The 25,253-nt window shown below is 49.1% G+C and overlaps 1 protein-coding gene across 1 annotated transcript in view; it reads left to right on the top strand.

Moving 5' to 3' along the window:
* Positions 1-4,717: 4,717 nt before the first annotated feature.
* WASF2 (WASP family member 2) overlaps positions 4,718-25,253 on the top strand; it is a 33,434-nt gene continuing 12,898 nt past the window's right edge. Inside the window, exons 1-2 of the mRNA XM_074925956.1 lie at positions 4,718-4,832; positions 21,603-21,756. Coding sequence (XP_074782057.1) covers positions 21,627-21,756 — 130 coding nt within the window. The 5' untranslated portion in view covers positions 4,718-4,832; positions 21,603-21,626. The remainder of the gene's footprint in view (positions 4,833-21,602; positions 21,757-25,253) is intronic.

The raw sequence follows: 25,253 nt of genomic DNA, 5'->3' as shown, positions 1-25,253 counted from the left end.
CCAGGGCTGTGAGTACCCACTGCCCCGTGGGCTCCAGCGGGCTGGGGATGGAGACACCCCAGGACACCCAACACAGAGGGGCCACCTCTGCCCTGCTCCTGGCCAGCTCCACAGATGCCATGGCCCACCACCGGGCAGAGCAGATGGAGCTGGAGCAGCCATCTCAGGCTATTTTTTTCCCCCTTTTTAAGCCTCTGGCTCTGTCTGCTGGGCCAGGAGTCCCCCAAGGACAGCCTCACTCATTACACTGCAGCTTACAAGTGCGCATCTTGAATTTTTCTTTCAAAACCCCCAGTTTCCAGCAAGCGGAGGCCGAGCCAGGTTCAAACATGGGGTGCAGGCACAGGGCAGCCCCTCTTCAATTTTGCCTTGCCTGTAGCAAGGCTGAAGCCACCACCACTGCCGCAGAAAGCCCGTCATTAGAGCTGCTTCCGCACACCCTTTCCACTGATGGACCACGCTATTTTCTTTAGTCTTTTATTTACACTTTATTGCTCTTGTTTTTGCACCGGCAAGCGCTGCTGGAGTGCACAGAAATCCTTCAGATCTCGCCTGGCAGCAGAGCTCTGCCTAATCATAGTCATTATCTGGAAGCAGGTAATGGGCATCTTTCCCATGTTAATTTGAAAACAGAATCGGTGAGAGCAGGACACTGGGGACAGAGCATGCTCCCGGCAGCTGCTGCTGCCTTTGGATGATTTTTGGGTGCTGGTGGCTTCAGTGGGTGCTGGTCGCTGGGCAGGGGGTGGGTTTCAGAAGGGGGCACACACAAGCCTGGGCACAACAGCTTGTGCTGAGCCTCGTGGCTCAATAAATCAGCCGGGAAGGGGTTGCTGGCTGGCATCCCGCATGGCCAGAGCCTGTCCTTGCTGCCGCAGCAATAAAATCCCCCGGCCTTGTTTTTTTGGCGGCGAGGAGGATGGCGGCTCTCCCTCCTTCCCGCGCCACCGTCAGAACTTGCCCCCGGCTCGGCCCAGCATGGCTGGGTCCTTCGTTAACAAGAACTCGTCCCTTTTATCCCCATCGGCAGGAGGGGACGGGGATGGAGGTGAGAGGCGAGGATTTCTCCCGGGGCCGGGAGGGGAAGGCTGGGTGGCGTTGGAGTTTCGTTTGCTGAGATACCATTAACGAGTGAGCAAAGGTTGCGGAGTCTCCATGGAGACAAGACAGCAAGCGAGACGGAGCGGGTGTGCAGCTGAGGTTAGAGCTGATTAGTAAATGTCAACGGCGCAGCAACTGCCCGCCACCACGCTGGCTCAGGGACCCGGCGGGCAGCGGGCACCACGGGCACCCCACGCGGCCTGTGTGCACTTGTAACCCAGGCACCCTGCACACCCCATCCATCCCGTGTGCCCCTCTGCATCCCGGGTGTCCCGGGCATCCCACACGACCTGGGTACCCCACGTGCCCCGGGCACCCCCAGTGTCCTGTGCAGCCTGGGTACCCTGCGCATCCCGCGCAACCCGGGCACCCCGTGTGTCCTCTGTGTCCCGGGCACCCTGTGCACCCTGCCCATCCTGTGTGCCCCATTGCATTCCACGTGCCCCATGCACCCGGGGCACCCTGTGTACCCCAAGCATCCCACATGCCCCATGCATCCCACACACCCCAGGCACCCCATGTGTCCTCTGCATCCCCAGCACCCCATTCACCGTTCACCCCATTCCCCCCACATGCCCCATTGCATCCTGTGTGCACTGTGTATCCCGGGCACCTCGGGCACCCCCTGCACCCTGGGCATCCCACATGCCCCACGCATCCCCAGGGCACATCCAGGTGCCCCATGCACCCTGTGCACACAGGCTCCCCAGCTCACGGCTGCGGCCCAGATTGATGCCCAAGCAGCACGGTCCATGGGAATCAGGGGTGCAAGAGAAGCCCAGAGCATGCCCTTGGGTGCACGTTTCCAGAGCTTCCTCTGCTTACAGCCCCAGCTCCTTTCCCACAGGGAGCAGGGGTGCAGCCAGAGCCACTCTGCCCTTGTGCCACGTTAACACGCTGCGGCAGCTCCTCGGCCATTTTGTGAGACACAGGGGAAGCGGGACAGCAGGGCTGGGACAGGGGCACCCAGTTAGCCAGGGAAGGGGCACCCAAGACTTGTCGGCTCAGGGTGGGTTATTCCAGAGAGCCGCTTGGCTGCTGTCCCTGGGTGAGGACATGGCCACGGCCTTGCACAAGGCTGGTGCAGCACACAGGCTGCGATAAGCTGCCATCTCCTCCCTCCCGTGGAGGATGTCTGCTCCTCCATCCTTGGGTCACAGAGAAGAAGGATGAGGCTGGACCTGCTGGTTCCCAGCTTGTTTTCAGCAGAAGCAAAGCCCGAGCTGAGGGAAGTGGGGCTGGGATGAAGCCAGAGGTGACAGCAATTTGTGCCAGGGTCTGTCTGGGGTTATCAGGGGCTTGGATGTGGCTGGAGCCCAGCCAGGAGGCAGGAGCAGCTCAGCTGCCCTTCCCTGTCCCCAGGAGCATCATTTACCTCCAGCAAAACGCAGGGAGGCACCTGGCAGGCGCGAGCATCCCTCTTGCAGAGAAACAAGTGTCAGGGGGTACCGCAGGGAGGGGGGGGGGTTGGATCCTGCAATTTAGCAGGTATTATTTGGCAGCTATAAACAGAGCCTCTCACACAGCCGGGGAGAGATAAAGGTTGCAGTGCAGATACAGATTAGGTGGTTCCCTTGAGGCTGTGACACCTTGAGATAGAAGCAGATCTTCTTCAAGGGAACGGCTCGCTGGCAGCCTGGAAAACCTGGAGCCAAACGGCCTCCAGCAGCACCTCAGCTCGTCTCGCACTCTGCTGAGGCAGGACGGGGGGCCAGTGAGTGTTGGGGGCACCGAGAGGTGCTGAGCATCACACTCAAGGCAGCCGTGCATGGTGGGGAGCGATGCAAAATGGGCAAGAAATGGCTGTTTACAACATGTGCGTGTGCCAGTTTTGTCCAGGAGACAAACGAGATGGCGGCTGGGGCGGGGAGACCCCAGGAGTGGGCAAAGGCTATGCCACGGGGGAGGATTTGCAGACAGAACGGGCAAGCATGGCATGCACCAGAGTGACCCCGGGGCTGCTCCAGCCGGGGCTGCTGGCTCTGCCCGTCGCCGATGCCCGTGGCCAGGGTGCCCTCCCCAGCTGCGGTCGCAGCTCTCGCCAGCACCGACATGGATTTGTTTGCTTCCTGGCGGGAGTGCTGGTGATTTATTCCCTGCGGTTTGGTTTAAAGCACGAGCACTCTAAGCACCAAAGAGATAGATAGCTGAGCCCAGTGCCCTTCGTCCTGCCCCCGCCTGCTCCCTCTTCCCCCTTCTGTAGGTACAAACCAACCCAGCGCTTAATGTTGATAATCAGGCAAGAGAGGAAAGATTTAATATCCAGGTGCACAGGCAGCAATGCGGCATGCCGCGTGCTGGTAATTTTTGATCAAGTCTTTGCTCCCGCAGTTTCTGAGGGGGCCGTTAGCATCGCCCTGGCTCTGCCAAGGACCAGGCTGAGCCAGAGGAGGCTGCCAAGGTCACCGGAGCCCAAGGCCGGGCAGGGATTGGGGTTTTTCCGAGCCCCAGCGTGCTCGGCCATGCTGCCCATCTCGGTGTGACCTCTGCCTGCCACAACCACACGCGACATCCTTGTGGGACCGGGATGCACGGCCATGTCCACTCAGCGGGACCCATCCTATGTCCCCCTCACACACCCCCTGCCAGCCCTCTTCGTTAAACCAGGCTCATTTAAGCCCAGACTCTGCTCCCCGCCTTGTCAGCCCATGGGGAAAAACCCAGGCGGGAGCCAAAATCGCCGTCACCTGGCTGCTTCCAGCGGCCATCGCCCTTGCACAGCCAGTGAGGAGGGCAGCGGGTTGTCCTCGTGTCTCCCAGCTTCGGGTACCCCCGTTTTGGGGACCCCTCTGCTCTGGTTTGGGGACTGGAGGCGGATGGGGGGCTGGGGACCCCCTGCCCTCATTCGGGGGCTGGAGGCGAATGGGGACCCTCTGGGTTTGCGGCAGGACAGGCAGCTGCCAGGCTGCAGTCCCGTTCGCCAGCCAGCACCGTCCCTGTCACCTGCACCCCCCTGCTCCACCGCCACCCCCCCCCCAAAACCCCCATCCCTGCAGGCCTTCCTCCTCCTGCCCCCCCCCCCGTCCTGTCCTCTAACCCCCACACTCCTGGCCCACAATCCCCGCCCCACACGCTATCCCACAGCTCCCAGCCCGGACCCCACAGCCTGGTGTCCCCCCCAGGCTCTGCCCTCTGTCCCCCCACCCCGCCCTGGAGTGACACCCCCGCTCCCCCAGGTGGAACTTTCCTCGCAGGGCGTCAGACCATAGAGGCGAGAGGCGACACCAAAGGGCGAGTTCTCCGGAGGGGGGAGCGGAAGGAACAGGGACCCCCTTTCCCCCAAATCCACCCGGAAGAATATTGAGATTTGGCCCTCATGGACTCATTTCCATATTTTTAAAATGTCGTGGCTGCGTGTGGTGTCACAGTTCAACCCCTTTCCCCTGGAATCTGTCCCAAAACTTTCTGGAACTCCCCCCACCTATCTCCCCTAATAGTACGTTCCTCTCTGTTTACTCTCTTTGCGCGGCCGGCTTGGGTGGGGTTCTTTTCCTGCTCCAGTTTCGTACGCAAGTGGCGTAGGGCGGCCTTGATAGACAGCCAGATACAGCCACTAGCGTGGCAGCGCCTTTGGCGGGCTAGCCAATGGTGCAGCGGACCGGCGGCCGGGAGGAGGCGGGGCGAGGCTCAGTCAGGGCAGGGAGGGGGAGCTGTGGAATGGCGGACGGCCGGGCTGGCCCGCCCTGGTGGTAGCGAGCTGAGGGGGCCGGAGGGGACAGTCGTGGAGAGGGGTGAGTACGAGAGGGACGAGCGGTGGTTCCTCGGGCCTCCCAGGCTGCCTCTTCCCGGGGGAGAGAGGCGGAGGCGCTGGGGTGGGCCGCTAGGCCCTTGCTAAATAGTGAGCTGTGGGGCCGAGCTGGGCACTGTTTCCTGCCACATAGTGAGTCCCCGGTGGTGTGGGCCCTGGTGCCCGTGGGGTGGGAGGTTTGGGGCGGGCCTGACCCCTGCCTGAGGACGAGGAGGAGGAAATGGCTTCATCCCCGGGCTGACATTTGCCCAGCCCCTCCCAGGGGCCATGGCTCAGTGCAGGGCGTGTGCCCTGGCCGGAGGAGCTGGGGTGTAGGGCGAGGGCTGGCCTGCCCGGGGGTGTGGACAGAGCCCTGTGTTGGGGTAGGGAGATGCCGGTCTGCTGGGCAACTCCGAGGCCTCTCCGGTGTCTGCTGTCCTGGGGCTGTTACAGAGGTCTGACTTAGCGGGGAATGGCTTGGGGAAGCTGGGGAGAAAGGGGGGTGCTGCAGGGTCCCCTCTGAGGGAGAGGCAGTGGTGCTGTGCTGGGAGAGGGGGGGTCCCTGCCTTTCCAGGTTGGTTGCAGTCTTTGGTGTCTGGGTTTGACATCAGTGCTTGTGAAAACGTGTGCGTGTCTGTGTACAAAGTCTGTCTGTCTGCGTGTGAGCTGGCTGCCCTTGTTGGTGCAAATTCTGGCGACTGCACTCATGGAGTGTTGCTGTGAAAGCAACTTCTCCTTTGTGGCTGTCTTCCTGCCCCACGAGTGGATGCATCCCTCAGTATGTCTGGGTGCGCTATAAGCGTGTGTGTAAGCCCCTTGACTGTTACCTATGGGCACACAAAATATAAAACTACTTGGAGTGAGACTGTCTGGGTGCTGTAGTGTGCTTTGGAAAGTGTTTTCCCCAATATTATATCCCTAAGCGCTCTCTGAAAGGAAGCTGTGAAGGGTGTAATGGGATATGGTTGCGTAGTTTGGTCAAATGCACTGACCTGCTGGTGATCTCAGACTATAATTCTTCCAGAGAAGTAGTAAATTGTTAGGGACTATCCTTGAGGTTATGCCTTAGCAGCATTTAGGTTTGTGTCGGGCTTACTTTTTTGGGATACAAATAGCCTGTGTCCTTTGGAGAAAGGTAAGAGATTGCACCTCCTCTGTGTTAGCTATTATTTGACCTCAAGGACTTTTTTGTGGTAGGATTTTTTTTTTCTTGCCAAAAGCTTCACGTTTGGCATTACTCTTTTACATTCATTAGTAGCAACAACAGAATTGGGTACCTCTACATAGCTCAGACCACTGGTGGGACTGTATGATGTGTTCATGCCAGGAGTAGGCCTGTTTGATAAAGACACTGGAAAACACTGAAAGTCTTAAGTATTTTAGCACTGCAGGTGTTGAAAGATGTGAAATTATATTGAAAATGGTAAAAAAACTTTTATTAAGTACAGCTGCTGCAGACAGGGTCACGGAGCCTTCTGTAGCCCTCATGCTTGTGTGTCCTTCCCAAAGACTTGTGAGATGGAAAAGTTGAAAGTAAAATATGTCAGAAACTGGCAGGGTGTGTGTGCATGTGCTTCCCTGTGACAAAGCTGATGGATGCAAAATGTTACTTTATGGGAAGTACTAAAGTCTGTATGCTTGGTCACATGAAGGAGGAATAGTTATGTTTTCCACCCGTTTTAAACATCTGCAGAATCAGTTGCTACTAAATACTGCAGGAATTTAAAATGCTGCGTTGCGACACTTTTCATTCTGATTTGCCCCTTACTGACCTTGAGTAGGTTTTTGTCATAGAAACCGATACAGAGTTTAATCCAAAACTTCGTTAAAAACAAACCAAAGCTAACATCTACCCACTGAAAACACAGACAGCATGTTGATAGAGTGACTTTGAAAATCCACTTGCATTCACAGCCAAGGACGAGCTTTATCCAGGAAGTGGGGTGGAGTACGCCAGGCACTCCAGTTCTGTGTATTTTTGCTTTTTTTTTTTTTTTTTTTTAAGGTTTGTGCTTGAAAGCATGAAGTTTGAGTGAGAGAGCTTGACCCAAGCTTTAAATACCCCTCTAACGCTGATCTTTGGTTAAGCTACAGTTGTCAGTATTGTCCCGGGGTGGGTTGGTGATGGTGGAGATCTGGGATTTCTGCCTTCCAAAGCATCCATTTCTGCTCGTTCTGTTTGGGGCGAGGAGCAGGTTTACCAGCTCCCTGTGTAGCCCAGCTGAGACAAGGTGAAGCCTTCCTCTACTTTATCAGTATGGGTTGTAAGAAGATAAACTTCCCGGGCTGAACTGAATGTAAACTTTTCTCTAAAGTGCATATTTTCACTGCTTTTGAAATGTGATTTTTTTTTTTTTTTTTTTTTAATCTGTCTGGTAACAAGTTCAAAAAGTAAATGACCCACATTCCATTTTTTCATTTAAAAAAAAAAAACCCACCTTCTGATGGCTCATGCCTGTCAGACTCCTTCCTCCTCACAGCTGTGAAGATGAAAGCCTTTCCAAGGTGTCTGCTGCTGATCGGGTTTTCCCAAGCACTGCACGGTGATGTTAGCAAGACCCCCGCTTCATTTCGCCACTCCCACACCCCTGTCCCGCAAAAAATCAGCGGTGCAGCAGTGTGATGCCTCTGCCTGATCTCAGGCTGCGGGCTCACACTGTTTCTCGATTTAGCTTCTGTCTGGTTTACATTCCTAACAAATCTTTCAAGCCCTGGTTTTACTAAACTATGCTGGGGGGTGGGTAGGAGGATGCAGGCTAAGGTTGCAGGAAACAAAGAAGGAAATATGATGTGTTTCTGTCTCCTTTATTTTGTACAAGTCCTGTTTGAAATGTGCTGTGAAGTGAGTGGCTTACTGAAGAAGGGTAGAGGCTGGAACTGCAGCCCTCATGGCTTTAGAGATAACACTGCTGCGGTTTGAAGTAATGAGTTAATAGTAAAGTTCTTTTAAGCAGAGTATAAAACTGGTTTCCCTGTGAATGATGTGACACACCGAACAGAAATGATACATTTTTAAGTTACAGCTCAGAAGGTATTTGTGAGCAGTGATTCATTAAAAAGAATACAACTTTTATGATAACTACCAACCCAGTTTCTCAGCATGCTTTGAATATATCTCATTCTTCAGGGCTGGTCTAGGAAAAGTTGATTTCATTCACAAAGCTTAGATAATCACATAGTGTGGGTGGAGGGGTTAAAACTTCAGTGATTGCCTCATATGCATACAGTTACAGCAGCAAATCCATCTCCTGGTTTTCTGTATTTTTGTGGTGGTAGAAGAACAAAGCAGGTTGTTAGGATTAATGTTTCCACAAAATCAGGTTAGTTTTTTTTGACAGACTGTAATAAGGAAGATTTCAACAAGTGTTAAGACTCAGCTTTAATCCTTCTAGATAGTTTCTCTCTGTGGGCTTACTAGACTCAGATGTTTAATAACTTTAAATGTAAGGTTTCTGTTTTGTCTCTGCTAGGTTTGGTGATAATACTTAGCCCTTGGTCATTCAGCTGAGCAAAATAAGTTGCTGCGTGTGCCGTACGAGTCACAAACCAGGAAAAGGATTGAATAACAATTGTGTTTGCGTGCGGTGTGTATGAAGTTCCCGCCATCCCTGTACAGTATGGGACACTAGCACCTGGCAAAAACACGCACTGCCAAAAAAACTCCTTCTGAAGGTTAAAATAACCAGAAAAGGCCACTGTCTGAAGGCTCAGCGCTGGGCGTGCTCCTTTATATAGTTTCTAAAGTAATGCTGTGCAAAATGCACAGGAGGCAGACCAAAAATGACGCTTTTACTGGGTGGAAACCTAGGAAAGCAAAATGCAACTATTTTCCCAGCCTGTCTTATGGTGTGTTACTGCTTTCAGCAGCGCTCTTGCTTCTAAGGGGATCTGTAGTAAGAAACTGTGTATTTGAGTATTTATTCTCACTGTGCAAGGATAAATATTTGTGAGATCGGGCCCTTAGTTACCACAGATTAACATTTATTTAAATATTTTAGGTATTTATAAACACTGGATTGAAAAAAAGGCATGTGGAAATGGCTTCTGGGTAATAAGCAAATGTCTGCTCAGAACAGAACCTCCCTGGTGACATTTACTTCCTTTATATTTTTGCAACTCTGTGTAATAAAAAGACTGGGTGTTTTCTTTTTTGAAGAGGGGAGGCTACCAGTGCTGCCAGTCAGGCCTCACTGCAAAGGGTGTGCTTGCTAACAGGAGCTTCTACAGAAGGTTATCAGATTCAGGCCTGATTCTGATTTACAGAAGATTTGGTTTTCCATCTGAAGGTCTGCAGGATATTTTTATTTTTTCCTGCCTGGGAGGCAGTAGGGGAGAGGTCCCCTCCCAGAAGAACCAAAATGTGAACTTCCACATTATTCTGTTGAGCAGCCCAGCGCCAGCGCAAAGTGTTAATCACATTCTCCATCCTGAGCTCACCTTCACTGCCGTGATGGGCCTGGGAAATAGTTCCTCTGGATCCTACCCTAATTCTTGAAATCGTGGTAAAGCTTTCTGGTATTATGTTGCTATGGGAGAAGTGGTGGAGCACAGATATATCTTGAGTATGCATCTGCCAGGGGCTTTGATGAAGAAAATTTAAAGGACTGGGGATCTCTGTTGGGCTCCCACAAAGGGAGTCAGTGGCGACCTGCTCTGTTCCTTCAACACCCGTGCCTCCTCTTACAGAGCAGTATCCCAGACCTGTTTTGGGCAGAAGAGGTGGTTTAAGGGATGATGTGATGCCGAGAGAGGAAGAAGGGAGGTGCCTATGAAGCAGCAGCAGTTGGCATTTATTCTCGAGGGCTTAAATTTCTGCACGCGGGGCAGTTGTTGTGCCACCGCTTTAGAGGAGCTGCTCTGAGATCTCTAGTGACCTGTTGTCTTGGAGGTTTTGATTCTCCTGCGTTACTGTTGGAAGTGGCGGCAGTGGAGAACGGGATGGGCAACACGCAAAGATCTGTCTGCTAAAAACAATTTGTTCTTACTGCTGCCGTAAATCAAAGCTAAACCATGAGTTTATTATTTTGGTTTTTGCTGAAAGTGCTCAATAAGAGAATTGAGAGCTTCTCTTGTGTTGTCTGATGCAGCCAGATAACCTTCTCTCGGAAGGTGCTTGTTTAATATGAATGGTGATGCATTTATTTGAACAACTTCTTTATGAAGCAAAGACATACATAGATTTGAGATTAAAATCTCCTGATTTAAAAGTGAAAGGCATAAAAGGAAGCATCTTTTCACCTAGTGTCTGATAAATGTGGGACTTGCTGCCCTGGGATTTCATAGATGCCAACTGTTTAGATGAGTTCAGAAACTGATGACACCGGTTTATGGAAGTGAAATCCATAAAGGACAATTAAATTAGTGTTTGTTTCGCCGTGGTCCTAAGGTGCTGTGGGATGCTGCAACATGGAAAAGGACAGCAGGGAGAAATGTTGCTCTGTGCTTTCCTTGTTCTCGTGCTCTTTTCTTTATGCACCTGATATCTGGCCACTGATGGACGGAGGATGCTGGTTTATCTGGAGACTGCATGACCTAGCATGGCTATTCTTAAGTCCTGTGGCTTAGGATTTCTTTCTCTTGTTTGTTCACTGACGTTTCTGATGATGTTACAGAGCAACCTGCCTCTTCCGAGCCTCCATTTCTCTCTGCTCATAAAACTGGGCTAATGACTCTGACCTTTTGTTTGTAAAGTAAAAGGAAAAGGATCAACAAAATACTGGAGCTTATTTACTATCATTACTGAAATGATGAGCAATGCCACTTTGTGGTACTTCAAAGAGGCTTCGCTTTTAAGATGCTGGAAATCCCTAGAGAGAGAAAATGTTTCAGATGGAAAAGGAGGAGGGGGAATATTCCTTCCATTCTCATCTCATAAGTGTACTCTCCTGCAAGGCATGGAGGTAATATGTCCAGCCATCTCCCCTCCCAGCTGGGCTATTTAAAAGAACTGCTGAAAATCTTTGTTTTTTTCCGTAATAGCCAAATGAGCTGGTGTCACTGATCACATAGGAGCAAGTTCTGCATAAATTGTTCACATGCTGTGGAGTTTTGCGAAGTACTTTGTTGACCTATTGTATTACCGCTAATAAGATTGAATGTGGTTTTAATTTCTCATTTCCTCTTTCACTGGATGCCCTTTTCCTACTTCTTAGAGTCTTACTTCAAGTCTCTGTATAGCAGAAGTCTTTTTCTGTTGCTCAAAGAATGAACGATGCTTTGCTTTCAGGCAGCTCTGCACTGGAGGGCTTTAAGTGGCATTCAGAGAAGGCTATCAGCCACAATATCTGATGTATTGGTGTAGCTGCGGTTCATGCATGGAGTGCAAAAAATGGGATTTAATTGGGAGGGAGGGGGAATAGCGGCCCTAGCTGAATGGATGGGTGAAAGTTCCCCGACCACCCCTTAGCCCAGCAAATAGTTGGTTGAGTGCTTGCCAGAGCGGAAGCGAGTTCCCTTTCAGGCACCCTGCTTTTGTGCACCGTAAGAAAAAGCACACACTCTTATGGTTTTGGCCTTGCAGCTGCAAAAAAAAAAAAAAAAAAAAAAAAAAGGCACGAGAGAACCGTGCACACACCCAGATCCTGTTCTTTCAATACCAACAGCTGCTGAGCCGGTCCTTTGCTGGAGGAAGGCATATAGCTATAAACACAGCTTGTGTAAAACCTTTACCTTCTGTCTAGGGCAGCATGAAATAACTGTCCGCTTCCCTTTTGGAGGCTAAATTAAAAACGCATGTAATTAACTTATACAAAATAGCCTTTTGGTTGCTATTGAGAATTCAATATTGTATCAAGGAGGTTACATCTAGGGTCTGGCTTCACATGAGAGGTTTCCATAAAGCAGCTTATTATAGACCTTGTGGTGAGCTTTGATAGAAAGACTTGCATCTTTAGCATCCCTAATACGGTCTAATCTCTCTTTTCCCGAAAAGATTGGTTCAGTAAAGTGATGGTTTCAAACACTCTGAAATAGTTTTGGATGGTCCAGAGCCTGGAGTTTGCGCTGTAGATTACATAAGGTGAGATCACTGCTGGGCTCAGAATGTGCAAAATGGAAACAACTACAGCTTAAAAAGAATATTTTTCTGACTGTCCCAAGGAGATTATACAGGCATCTGTCACCACGTCCAAGCTGAAATTTGACCCTGCTCTGTCAGACCAGGGGGGGCTGATTGAAACAGTGGGGCCTTGCTGAAGTCTGCCTGGAAGGTTGTTCGGTCCCGCTGGCTGCATGGATGGAGAAAGTGAGTCCAAGGATTGTCATGCTGTTGAGCAAAACCAGAAGACTGCTCCTTGCAGCTTCCTGCAGCTCTGCCTGCAAATCCCAAATGGCAGCCCAGGATCATGCGCCGTGCCCGTACGTTGCACAGATGGCTTGTGCACGCACAAAAACCAGATTTGGTGTTTCTGTGGGGTCCCCTCGCTGGGCGCCTCTACGGAAGAGCTGGGTAATCCCAGACGTGGGGCAGGCCCCTTCCTCCCAGCCCTGGTTCCTCTTCCCAGCCTCGGACAGGACAAACCGTAGGTGTGGGGAAGGCAGACTGCCTGGAAAACCCCACTTACGTGGTGGCTTTTGGTACTGGGGGGGTGGGGGCCTGCCTGTTCCCCTGAGTTTGTACTCATCCCGCTTGACTCCAGAGAACCAAAAAGCATATTTTGGGTTTTAATGTGGCATCATATGTAAATTTTTTTTTTTCCTCAGCGTTAGAAAACCCATGTGTTATTTTGACTTTATTAAGACGCTGTTCATAAACCGTTTTAATTTAGATGCTCAAGGCTGTTCTCTTGTTTTTTTGTGAACAGAAATCCCAGCAGATATAACACTTCTGGAAAATATCAGGGAGTCACTGTCTTTTTTTTTTTCTCCTTGTGTCAAAGGTTAACTTAAAATATTAATGCTGCAAAGATTCATTTAAGATATTAAAACTGTTCAGGCAAGAATACATGTACATATTGTAATTACTTCCTTTTTCTTACAATTAAAGTAATTGGATTATATTTAATGAGCTATTTACATTTAATAATTAAGAAAAGACTTATCTTTCCAGTATTCCCCAAGTGCAGCAGAAGGGTGGGGGCACTCAGAGCTGTGATATAATTATCTAGGCGTGAGTTGAAACTGAAAGAGCAGTTGAGCTGTATAGAAAACACTTGGAACTGGTTTGTTCCTACTCTTTCATTAATCAAAATAGTTTAGTGTGTGTTAAAGGAGGGGAGGCTGAGCTTAGCTGCAAATGAGACAGAGTTTATCTGCTGAAAAGGAAGGTTAAAGTATGTTCAGACTTCAGGAATAAGTCATTTAGAAAAAAAACCACACCCTCTCTTTCCGTATTAATTACCAAGCGCTGCCCTAGAATGAAAATGTGCTGATGTATTGTGAGAGTTGTGCTTTGCACCAAGCGCTTTGTTAGTGCTAACAGGCACAAGCCTTCCCTCTTCTTGGAGGAGGCTGGTGTGAAGGAGAGGAAGAAAACATGCTATCCTCATTAGCAGTAATTCAGCCTGGGAATGAGCGATTCAGCGGTGTTTGCTTTAGCAGCCGCACACCATTTGCAGAAGTTGGCCTGTGGTTCTGCGCAGGCATCCCCGGCGTGAGGCTCGGGTCCCTGCAGGCCCTCCCAGTGAAGCTGCTGGGAGCGATGCTGCTCGTGTTGACACCTAAATTGCATCTCTTCTAGTCAAGACTTTTTGAAGTGAATTCAGTGCTGTTACAGACTTGGAGGCTTGGAAAATGAAATCTTGTGATTTTTATCCAGAGCTCGTTTTGCCTGGATTGGGACAGAAGCAAATGGATGACGTGGCGAGTGAAAGCTCCTCAACGCTGACCTTGAAGGACTGGCTTTTGGGGCAGGGTGGCAATCCCATTTTAGTAGACATCTCTCTCTTGGGTTGCTGACTGCTCACCCCAGTGGTTCTTACTGCTCAGGGGACCCATCTCCTGGGACCGGTTCTTTGAACAGTCTCACTGACTTTGGACAGTGGTCTGGGCTCGGACCAGGTGTTGTTGGAGACCTCCTGCCGATGGACTGAAACGTACCCACTGATCCAGCCTCTCCCCACATACTCCTAAAATATTTGAGAACCTATAGTGGGTTTTCTGTACCTGAGTACACCAAAGCTACCTGTTGATTGAAGCTTGTGATACTACTTGGTATCGTCACTGACCTTGTATCCTTGCCAAAATTAATCGTCGGTCTAACAGAAAGCATTCTGTTCCCTTTGCTGCTCCTGTTTCCTAGGAAGCAACAAAGCCAGAGCTCTTCTGGCGCTGAAGGAGCCCTGCCTCTCTCCTGATGTATATCCTCACGGCAAAGACCTTGAAACCTTTCTGTTTCAGAGCTTTAATTCCTGTTGAATCAATAGTTCTGTATTCTGAGAATCAAATCCCTGTGACAACTCTCTTTAATTGAGCTAAACTGCATTTCTCTTGTCACATCTCTTCTAAAGTTTTATTTAAATGCATTTGTTCTGCCTGTATCCTAGTCAGGCATTGATAGGAACACCAGGTGACCCTCTTTGTTTAACTTGTTTTTCAGCTAAATGAATGGAAACATTAATTAGGGCAATGGTGGGTTTTTTTAGGAATAAAAAAAAAAAGTCTAGGTCAAACTGCTGGCTGTATTTGCACTCGCAACAGAAGCTAAGAGGATCTCTATGTTCCCTGTTAGTGACACCCCCATCCTTCCACCCCCAGCTTGATTTCTGCCAGCAGCTTCAAGCAAGTCCCTCTCCAGGAGAGCAGGCTGGCATTTATTCCAGCAAGATCATCTTCAGTAAAGCTGATAACAAAAGTTTAAAAGGAAGAGCCAAATTTTCAGTCACACCTGTGCAATCCCCTTGAGGGCAGTAAATGATGATGATAATGCACGAGCCAGACAAAAAACGCAGAAAATGGCTTTCTGAGCCTCTTTTGCATTTTTCAGAGCCAGCAGACTGGAGGGAGGTGGGAGGGGGGGGGAATGGGAGGGGAAAAAAAAAAAAAAAATTTTTTAAAGAGTATTTTTACTCCAGGAACTGAGCGGGCTGGATGTTTGTTGTCTCAAGGACTCCACAGTGTGCTGTACAATGCTTTGTTATTCTGCGAGATCAGGGCTGAGGCTTCCTAGTGTCAGAACATTGCTGTGGAAATGTGCAGCACTGCTCTTGCCCCACACTAGTGCCGAAACACCTCTTTCGTAATGCCGGCAGATCGTATCTGCGAAGTTCTCGAGTTGGTGATTGAAGTGGATTATTAATATACAGAGGGGTTGTGTGTGTGGTTTTTTGTGCTTCGCTAACTATGTTCTCCTGAAGGCCCCGTGTTTGCGGTAGATCCTGCTTCAGGAAAGCTTTTGTGCGATTTTTGGGTGAAAACGCAGCCTGCGCTTTCCGTCTTAGCGGCTGGTAAGAGATGGTGGGCAACGTTTTCCCTGGCGCCCAGGGGGTTTTACCCGTGTGTCTCCCCCGTGGCTTTTGGGGAGAATAGACCACTGTGAAAGGAAGCAGCCCTGCAGCTGCCCTTCACTGCTGACTCCTGCTCAGCTGCTGGCAGGCTGGGCTCTTAATGACAGATGAGCCTGTGACGCGTTTTTGGGAATGAATACTTGTTACAGCTGGCGGGATGGAGTAGTTTGTGGCATCACATGGCAGTTTGCTCTATAATTTCACTCCCTATTGCTCGGATGCAGCACTGATTGCTAGGTCTCTCTCCGAGTGTGGAACTGTAGCATTTCTGATTGCTGCATCCCACTTCTCTGTGGCTGCATTGTGAGCTTGGATATAGCCCTGAGCACTCAGCAGAGCCTTCTGCTGAATTTTTTTTTTTTTTTTCAGTTCTCCGTGTGTGTGTGGCTGCTGCTTCCCTTTCTGCTAGTCTTTTGGGGTTACATAAAAGCCACTCTCTTTCTGGCCATTACAGCTACATGGGGGAGTAGTTACTGCTGAGAGAAGCTTGAAATTTGAAGCAGAGTTGTCACAGACATTAGAAAGAACAGTCAGTCTGCGTTGGCAAGCTACTGAGTTAAGTCTCATTTCATACTGATGGGAATTTCAGATCTGATTATCTCCTTTCTCCCTCATTCCCAAACCTGCTGGTGTGTCTAATCCCCCGATGGGTACTCCTAAAGGCTGCTCTCCAAGGCGCTTAGCTGAAGGCTTGGTCTCCTCGACTGTGCTGCTTGTTTGTGTCCAGGCAGAGGATTTTGTAAGCCCTGCTGAGGGCAGGGTGATTGGTCACCCTGACGTACTTGAAAATCAAGCCTAATTTCCCTTCCTTTCCCCAAAAATGTGCTCTGTCCTCCTTAGGTGCTTTGTGCTACACCAGACACTATGACAGATGATATCACTGCTGGGGTCCAGATTTATTTGCAGATGGTCCCTGATCTAAGAGGTTGTGTGTCACATTGAGTGGGGAATTACCCAGGTGACTCCCAGTAATGCTATGCTAGCTGGTCAAATACCAGTGAGAAGAACCTTGCCAGATCTCTCCCTCCAACTCGCCTGTTATTTACAGCTCTTTGTGTGCATTGCATACACACATCTCACCTTGTAGTCCTGCCTGCCTTCTCCTCTGCACCATGGTGTTGACTGTGCTATCTGCCTGCTGTAAAAAAAAAAAAAAAAAAAAAAAAAGGCTGGTTCCTCTCTTGCTGTGCAGTGCTGTTTTCTGCTCTGCTCCAAACTGCTTGTTAAGGAGTATTTGCTCCGAGTTGCTGTTTTCAGTTGACAGAACTCGCATTGGAAAGCAAATACTCAATCCTAAAATGTCCCTGTATTGCTTCTCAATACTTGTAATCAAAGTCTGTCTCCTTTATTGTTTGTAACAATTGTCCAATTTTACTGTGCCAGCCCTATTTATTAAAAATAGTCAATAAGACGCAGCTTTGTGCAAAGGGTTTATAGACTGGTAGTTCTTGTTTGAAACAAACCAATTGTACTTGATTCTAATCCAGCACTGGGATTCCTGAGTGATCTGCTACAGCAGAGCTCATGGGGAGAGCAGTCGATGACTTGCTGATAAGAAATTTTAGAGCAGCATGCTTATCTTGAATTGACCTCGTGCTTTGCTCAAAGTGCTGGATTCGGAAAGGCAAAAATTGCAAGTTGCATTTTATTTTTTCCCCCCTCTTTATGGTCCTGTGTTGTGCCACGCTTGTTCCCCAGCACCCCGAGAGTATTTACAGAAATAGTTGCCAAAGTCAGATCTGCTGAAAAACTGGCGAGCAAGGCATTCAAGGTGAGAGCTTTGTTGTTGAGGGTGTGTGGTGTTGGATCGGCAGCCACGTGAAGAAGCACTATGCATGGATCCTGCTTTTTTTGAGAAATACGAAGTGTCTGAGACCACCGTGTGTGCAGCGAGCAAGCATAGGAAAGGAAGGGTGATGCCGAGCAAAAGCCCAGTGAATCCTGGAAAAGAGGTGCCAGTTGTGGCTGGAAGATTGATAGGAATGTAGGAGCGGTGAACTCGGCTTCCAAGGCTTTTGTCGTGCTCAGCAAACTTTTTCTGGGCCGGCATGGGGCTGTGGAGCGGGCCAGGGCTTGGCAACGCATGCGTAAGCATTTTGGAAGAGGGGAAATTATGAGGAATTCTGGCAATGCCCAGCTGGAGGTGGGGCAGTGTACAGCTGTGGGGAGGCAAGGGGAAAAGAGCTACGGGGTGAAGCTGGGCTTTTCGGATGGTTTGGCTTTTAGTCACTGCCGTCATAACAAGGCTTGGAGCCTCCTTTGATTCAAGCCGTGACTTGGAGACTTCAGAGGAAATGCTTGCCGTGAGCAGGTAGGAAGGTTCTGATTCAAGTGGGAGAGAAAAATCATTTGTTACTGTAACAAAAGCCCTTACTTCTTGTTTTTAAGAAGGTGTGAAGCTCGGCGGTTGGGAGGATGAGTATTTTGAACGTCAATTGATGCAGCAGTGCTTGTGGATTTGGCATGCGAGCGGCTTCACGTCGGCCTGTTTCCTTACGACTCTCCCAACCAGCGTTATTCTGCAACCAGCAAAGATCATTTAACTTCTTTCCTCACATAGCTAGCGCTGTGTTTCAATTTGATGCCTTTCTTTGTTTTCCATATTCATTAGAAATCTGTTGCAGACAGTTTTCTGTTTCTTGGAGGCAGTTTCCTTTTCCCTTTAACATACATGATCTCTCCCGTTACCGTGGGATCAGGGCAGGTCCTCTGTGCCCATGATGTGCCATTCTTGCAGCTTTTTAAAAAAAGGTGTGTGCACCCCAGACTCTACTACTGAAACAAATCTAATCTTCGGCATTAATAAGCAAGTGGAAACGCTTATCTTTGCTTGAAAGATAGGGATTTTTGGCCTCACAATTCATTTAGCTTCCTTCTGAATGGTAGGATTTAGTTATAATATATGGTCTGCGGTAGTTACGTGACAGTGACTAATGCCTGATGACCAGTCTGGCTAGCTGGGGTGGAAAACTGCTGTGCTGTTATGCCCTGACCACTGAAAGTAAAGCGGTTCTGGATGGCCCTTGCTTGGTAGCATGCTGTCAATCGGTTTCTTAATGACTCTTTTAAAAGAAGAAAAGCAAGAGCCTCCTGGAAAGCTTTTTTTAGGGCTGTCCCTTCCTTGTTTCATTTACTGTGTCTCTTCCCTGCCCCCAGCCGTGTGCCTTGTGCTGTCTCCAGTGTTTTGCTTCCTCCTTTTCCTTCTGCTCTCATACCTTGTCCCTTCTCTGTTCTTGATTTCCTGCCCCACCTGGCTGCTGCTTTCGAAATACACCACTTATTTTCCAATCCAGACTATTAATCTTTGTCCCACCCACTCATGAGGCACGAAGGTTTTACAGGAGCCCATTAGCTGTTATCTCTATACCTACCCTCCAAAGGCTCACAGGGAAAAATGAGGTCTAACAGTGAAGTGCCTTCTTGTGGGTGGTGGCCTGCTCTTTTTACTAACGTTGGCACCAGGCTCTGGTTGTAGGTCCCAGATTTCCTATCTGCCTGCCTCCACCCTACAAAAACATCTGAAACCTTGAAGCTCCTTGTCCTTCCGCTCAGAGGAGAGGAAATTTTGCTTTAAAATGCCTCTTATCCCAGAGGCTGCCGGGAGAGCCAAAGGGTGGTTGTCCACAGCCCATCCTGTCCTCTCTGCCTTGCTCGTCTCCAGTGCTCCACGGGGTTAATCTCTTCTTTTAGTTGGACTGCTGCTTGCTGGATCCTGACTGGTTTTAGGAGCAGCAGCGGGGCAGCAGAACCGTCCCTGTCGCCTTGGGAAGAAGCGGCGCTGCCGTACTCTTTGCGAGGAGGGCTGTCGTAGCGATCACGAGGGCGAAACTCTTGATTCTGCAGTGGAGTGTGGCAGGCTGTGCTGGGAGGGTGGGGGTGGCTGGCAGGATGAGCCAGGCTATAAAGGGAGTGTTTTTCTTAGCCCTTATCTCTGCTGTCTTGCACCGGTGCAAATTCATAATGTACATGTGCTGTACCATTGTTATTTAAAAAAAAAAAAAAGAAAAGCGTCTTTCACCACTAGTACTTTAGTTTCAAAACATGCTTTGAAGGCAAGCACTTTCGGGGGAGCTGTATATAGGCAACATATTCTGAGCCTTTGTTTATTGGTGGGTATTTGGGGTGCTACTCCATTTTCTTCCCTGTTCTCCTTATACTTGCGGAGATTAGTGTTACCTGTGTCTATCTGACCTATCATCTTTGGGGGTTTTTTGTCTCTTTTTATACATGCATGCTCACATTTCTTCCCCCCTACCCCTTACAGGCTTATTTTCCCTCTTGCTGTTTTCCTTCTGTCTGTCCTGCACCTTGGAAGGTTTCCAGCGAGGCTTGGTGGATGGGCTGTCCACTCTGGCTCTGCAGATCCCACCGCCTGTGCTCCCTGGCCGAGCCCTGGGGAAGCACGAAGGGGGAGAAGCTGGATGCAGGCAGCCTGCAAATGCTGCCTTGTTTATGAGAGCTGCTCGTTGGTGCAGACTGCAGTCTGGGGGGAGCTGGGAAAGTTTGTCTGGCATAAAGCGCTAAAGCTGACAAAAGATTGTAGGGCTTGGGCTGTAATCGATAAAACACGGGGTATTTAGAAGCGAAGGTCAGAGTCCTTCCTTAGTTCACCCTGTTCTTTAAATATCCCAGTAGCTACTGATGGCTGCTGCAGTGCTTGGACACAGTGAAGAACAACACGGACTTTCAATCCTTGGAGAGTCTGCTTTGATATTTTTGGATGCAGATCTCGCTCCCCTCTTCTACAAGGTGTACGGTTTTGGGGACCCTTTCCTTGCGCAGGGATGTGCAGGTAAAATCCCTCGTGGAGAGGCGTTACAAAATGGCAACCTACATCTGCTTGTCTGGGAGATATCCGTGTGCCCGGTATGCTGCGGCTCTTGAACTCCTCTGCCTTAATGGGTCAAATTTAGCAATTCAAAATCTGGCTTGTGAGGTAATTAGGAGGGATAATGCCCACTTCTTCCTCTTAACACCCTGATAGAAAAGCATCCAGGAAGGACTCCTGGACCTCAAAGATAAGCTGCCAGCTGCCACAGAGACTATCAAAGGGTGGCTCAAAGTCAAGAGCAAACAGCTGATTTTTTATGGTTCTTGGGTTTTTGCTGTCAGTGACAGGAAGCCATGTTCCCCAAGCTGTTAGCTTCCTGTTTTATTTTTACACCCAGCCCGAGCAGATCAGCATGCCTATCACATGGGAGCTGGCTGCTTCTCTTGGGTTGTTCCTCAGCTGACCTAGAAAAGTGATTCTTTCCCCTTCTAAATTAATCAAGAAGTTGGGATGTATTTGCTTTCACTTAGTCTTAAAGATTTCAGGCATGTATCATGCTCCTTGTTCTGAGCTGTTTACCCAAGTTTCCTCCTTTCTCTTGGAGGTGGATGATCTTGAGAGGGGAGACATTGGTCGTTTCAACATTTCAGCCTGTTGGCAAAGAGAGTTTTGTTGGTTCAAGGCACTGACCTGCACATAAAAGCGTTTTCTGTCCAAAGCATAACTTCTGGACACTTATGTTTTCTTCTTTTTTTTTTATTTTTAAATTTTTTTTTTTAAGAACTGGAAGTTTGTCCTGACTGTTGTACAATCAATCTTGACTTCTTTCTGAGCGCACTCTAGTCCTGCATCCTGATTAGAGCTCCCTCAACGTTTAACTGCTGTAGCATGAAAACAATGGTCCAGTGTAAACCTCGGCCCCGGGGGATTTCCCAAGGGAAGAGGGGTGCAGCCTGCAGGATAAGGAACAGTCACCAGAAAGTTTCCTGGTCAGCTGCAAGCGCTTCCTGTTGTTTCAGGAGAGCCCTGTCTGAGGGAGGCACCACACATGCTTTGGTGTGCTGGAAGAAGCTGAGTTGTCTTTTTTTTTTTTTTTTTTTTTTTTTTTTAAAAAAATCTCCTGTCTTCATCCTCTCGGTTTAAGCAAACCTATTGATTGCAAGTTTCAGATATTTCTGAAGAAGAGCTTGTAAGACTCGCCAAAGACACTGTGCGTGAGCGCGGGAGGAAGGAGACTGCTCGGCGGCAGCGGATGGGTAGGAAGGGAACAACGGCTGCGGTGATGCCAGCAGCACCTTGCGTGTGGGCGAAGATGTGTAGTTTTCCATCTCTGCCTCTGTACCTGAGCTGGTGGGGCTTTGCTGTCGCTGCAAGTCATAGAACAGCAGGATCTTTATTTCTGATGAACCAGTTTTATAAGGGTGGGGAGGGGGGGAAAGAAAGCTTATAAATAAAGCCATTTGAGAGCAGGAAAAACGAACACCATGGCTCTGGTGTGCCTGGAATTTGCGGTTGAGTAATCCTTTCCTGTTTCTTTTTTGGGTTGTTTTTCATCTTTCAGAACAGTGCCTGAAGCAGGTCCACCATGCCGTTAGTAACGAGGAACATTGAGCCAAGGCACCTGTGCCGTCAGACGTTGCCTAGCGTTCGAAGCGAGCTGGAATGCATGACCAACATCACCCTGGCAAATGTCATTCGACAGCTGGGCAGCCTGAGTGAGTACCATGGCGAGCCTGTGCGTTGCCCTCAGGAGTCGCTAGTGCTCTTTATTTAGCTCCCTTTCTACTCTCGTGTTCCTATTTCTCCCCCATCTGCCTTCCCTGGGTAATGCTAAAATGTTTTCCTAAAGAAATCTGATGCTAATTTCATATCCCTGGTCCCACTGCCTTCCTATCTAAGAGAAAATGGGGGGTGTGGGGTGTGTATGTGTGCGTGCGTGTGTGAGAGGCTGCAGCGAAACTGCAGATGGAAGGATGGAGCACAACTCAGGCTTGTAAAATGGGAGGCTCTCCCAGCAGCCAGGATCTTGTGTCAGAGAATGTGTCTGTAATTGCACGCGCTACTAAATGGAGCTTGACTGTGTTGAATCTACAGTGTGTCAGTAGTTTTATTTTTAATGAAAGATAATTAAAGCGCGCACGCAGGAGCTGCCTGTTTGCCCCTGCTGTTTGTTGCGTTGCAAGACCCAAAGTCCCCAGTCTGAGCCAAGCATTGCCTCTGGAGTATTGGGGGTTTGGGGCCGCTCGTGCAAATGGCAGCACGAGCCGTAGTGATGCCTAGCTCAGCTCTCTGGTGGGCTCACCAGTAGCCTTGTAAAGGCTGGAGGGAAAACGCGGGCCTACATGCGCGAGGAGAAACAAAGAGTTAATTGTGGTCTCTCCGGGATGATTCTTCCCTCTGTTGAAATGCTCTGGATTCTGATTAGCCACCTCTGCCCTTGAAGCAAGACTCTGATAATCGAATTCGTATATTGTTCAGCTTCTCTGTGGTGTCTGCGGGCACTTCTGCTTGCTCTGCAAAGCAAGCCCCTTGTCTTCGGCCATAGCGTGAATGTGGCAGGGAAAGTTTGGGTGCAGCCTCCTTGCAGCAGTGAAAACCATGGTTGTCGCTAAAATCTGGGCCTGCGTTTGTTGCCAGGCGGTATCACATTCTGTTGGGTTGGAGAAATGTCACTGCACAGGCAAGACCAGTCTCTCTGCTCACGTTCAACTGGCCCTTGTTCATTTGTTAGGTCTCGTAGCCAAGATGGTTGTGGAGTGCGGGTAAAATCCATCTCGTGTGTGTGAAATGATGAGGAAGAAGGCAGGAAAGCTGTGCAGATCTCAGCTGTGGAGAAAGCTAATCCCAGTCCAACAGCATGCAGTGGGTTAGTGTTGAGAGCGCCGTAGCAAGAGCCTTCAGGTTTAGACCTTCTTCGCGTAGCTCTGAGATTCAAAGCTTCTGTGCTTCTACCTCATCAGAGGGGGTGAAGTGCTGGAAGCCAAACTGCAGCCCGGTTTCGTGGTCAGGAAGGCACCCTGGGAGCCTCGCTCAGCGATGTGGGGAGGGAGGTGCGTGCTGCTGGACCAATCGCAGATACCTCGAGGAGAGCGCTGGAGGGGGAACTCGGGAGAGGTGGCTCTTGCTGACACTCGCGTGCTTGTCTGTAGGAGGGGAGCGAGGCAGGTGGGGAGGAAATGCTGAGCACTGTCTCTTATCTGCTTCCCTAGGGTCAGCAGTATTTTAAATGAAGCAATATTTAGACTAACTGCTACAGAACGCTTGCACCCAAATGACCAAACTCCTGCCCCCTCGCTCCTTTTCTCTTCTGAAAAATAAATCCCCTCCTTCCTCGTACGTTGAATATTACAGGAACGTAAAACAGGTTCAGTAGGCTGTGACAGCCCTGTCAAGTGAATAATCAGCCATGCCTAGTGCACCACAGTCTCTTTACAAAGATGCAAACATAAATCTTGTCAAACTTTCATATTCCAGTGAGTTTACCCTTCGTTACTATCACAGCTGGTAGCACTTTGTATAAGTCGACTGTGCGTTTGTGTGATTTTATAGAATCCACAAGCTAAAGATGGAAAGACCTATTAAATCATGCTGTCTGTCTTCCTGCCAGTGCATGACAAAGATAATTCTGATCGTAAGCTGCACTTTTGCAGTCAAAATAACTAAACCAAAAAATTAATCTCTGCCTTACCCCATCTAAGAGTGTACATGAAACACGGAACGATATGCGAGATGCTGGATGATAACTCTGTACAGGTGCACTCACACAGGCAGAGGAGTACGGACTGTCCCTTCATCTCCCTCCAGGGTCAAAACCAGGATATATAATTCTGTTTATGTATTATTTTATGCTTGAAACATACTACTCAGCATTGCAAACCAAAGACTTTTCTTTTTTCCCTAGTGCTTGTTGCAGTTCCTTGTGAAATTCAGAAATTATTTTCTGTTCCCATTAAAGTAGAAACCAAATTACAACTTTACTTTTTTTTTTGAACTGTTGCTGGGAGATAAACGTTCAGGCTCTTTGGTCAAATAGGAGAGCCGGTCTTGTGCTGATGTTGAACGTGGAGAGTGCTTCGTGAAACCTGGCTATAGCCAGAGCTACCTGGTCCTCAGGTCTCCAGAAATAAAATCCCTCTCGTGAGTTTGGGGAAAGCTCTTTGGGCTTGTTAATGGAGCATATGTGGAGTCTGTGGTGTCTAGGAGAGTGGAAGGAGGAGGTCAGCTGAAGTTAACTTCCAGCATTTGCTTTCTGCAAACACTTCAAGCTGGCATTGCCACCAAAAGGGGTGGAGGAGGTTGATTTTTAACCTGGCTGGTTCCCCGTGCTTAGTGGTGTGAGGAGAACTGCACAGGAGTATGAACAAGTAGCTGGTATGTCATGTGAGATAGCTATAAAAGCATTTGTGCAGCTGGACTTTGGGGGATGCCCTCGCGTTGCCTTGTGGAAGGGGTGCTTGTCTTTCTGATGTGACTCATTGCAGACAACCAGATTTTCCAAAAATTGCTGTTAAAGTTAGACTTCCAACTGGTTATCCTTTCCTGAATGTCGGAGAGGATCTTTAGGAGTAACAGATTCCAGAACAAACTGTTGACCATATGATGATGCACTTCAAAACCAGACTGCTTATTGGGAGCAGCCTTGTACTCAACAGCCGTGGCTGGAAATGTTTCCCATCAGTGGGAACTCCATGGGCCTGTGTCTGCTGTCGGTGCCAAGTCTGTTCTGATCAGTGTTGTCCTCAGTGTGGTTAGGGCTCCCTGGCTTGGGTTATGCCTGAGAGCAGAACAAAAAGACAGTACTCATTGCAAGTTCTTGGTTTTCTTCCAGTTCTCCCATCTCTGTCTGTCTACCTGTGGTCATTTCTTGTTGCATGCATAGATTTTAAACTCTTAAGGACAGAGGACATCTTCTTGTTAAGCTTGTAAGTGGTGCAGTGAGCTCCTGATCCAAGCCCCTAGGCGCTCTCGCAGTCCAAACGATGGATGATGTTTGTCATAGCAGCCCACTGGGCAATCCAAGCTGTTACAGAGAGAATATCCCTGTTTGAGAAGTTCCCCTTTGGTTTTGATTTAGAATAAACGTGAATGCATCAGTTTTTCAGACACTGCCACCTGAAGGAACAAAAGGGTCAGTGCTTTCGTCTGTGGTTACAGCTCAGGCTTTAGGATCAAGGACTGGGTCTGCTCTCTAGTTCCAGAGTTCTTTGAGCTT

The sequence above is a fragment of the Athene noctua genome, chromosome 24 (genome assembly GCF_965140245.1).
Source record: "Athene noctua chromosome 24, bAthNoc1.hap1.1, whole genome shotgun sequence".
In the NCBI taxonomy this organism is placed as follows: domain Eukaryota; kingdom Metazoa; phylum Chordata; class Aves; order Strigiformes; family Strigidae; genus Athene; species Athene noctua.
Note: the sequence above shows the minus strand (reverse complement) of the source record. Positions and strands in the feature narration are given on the sequence as shown.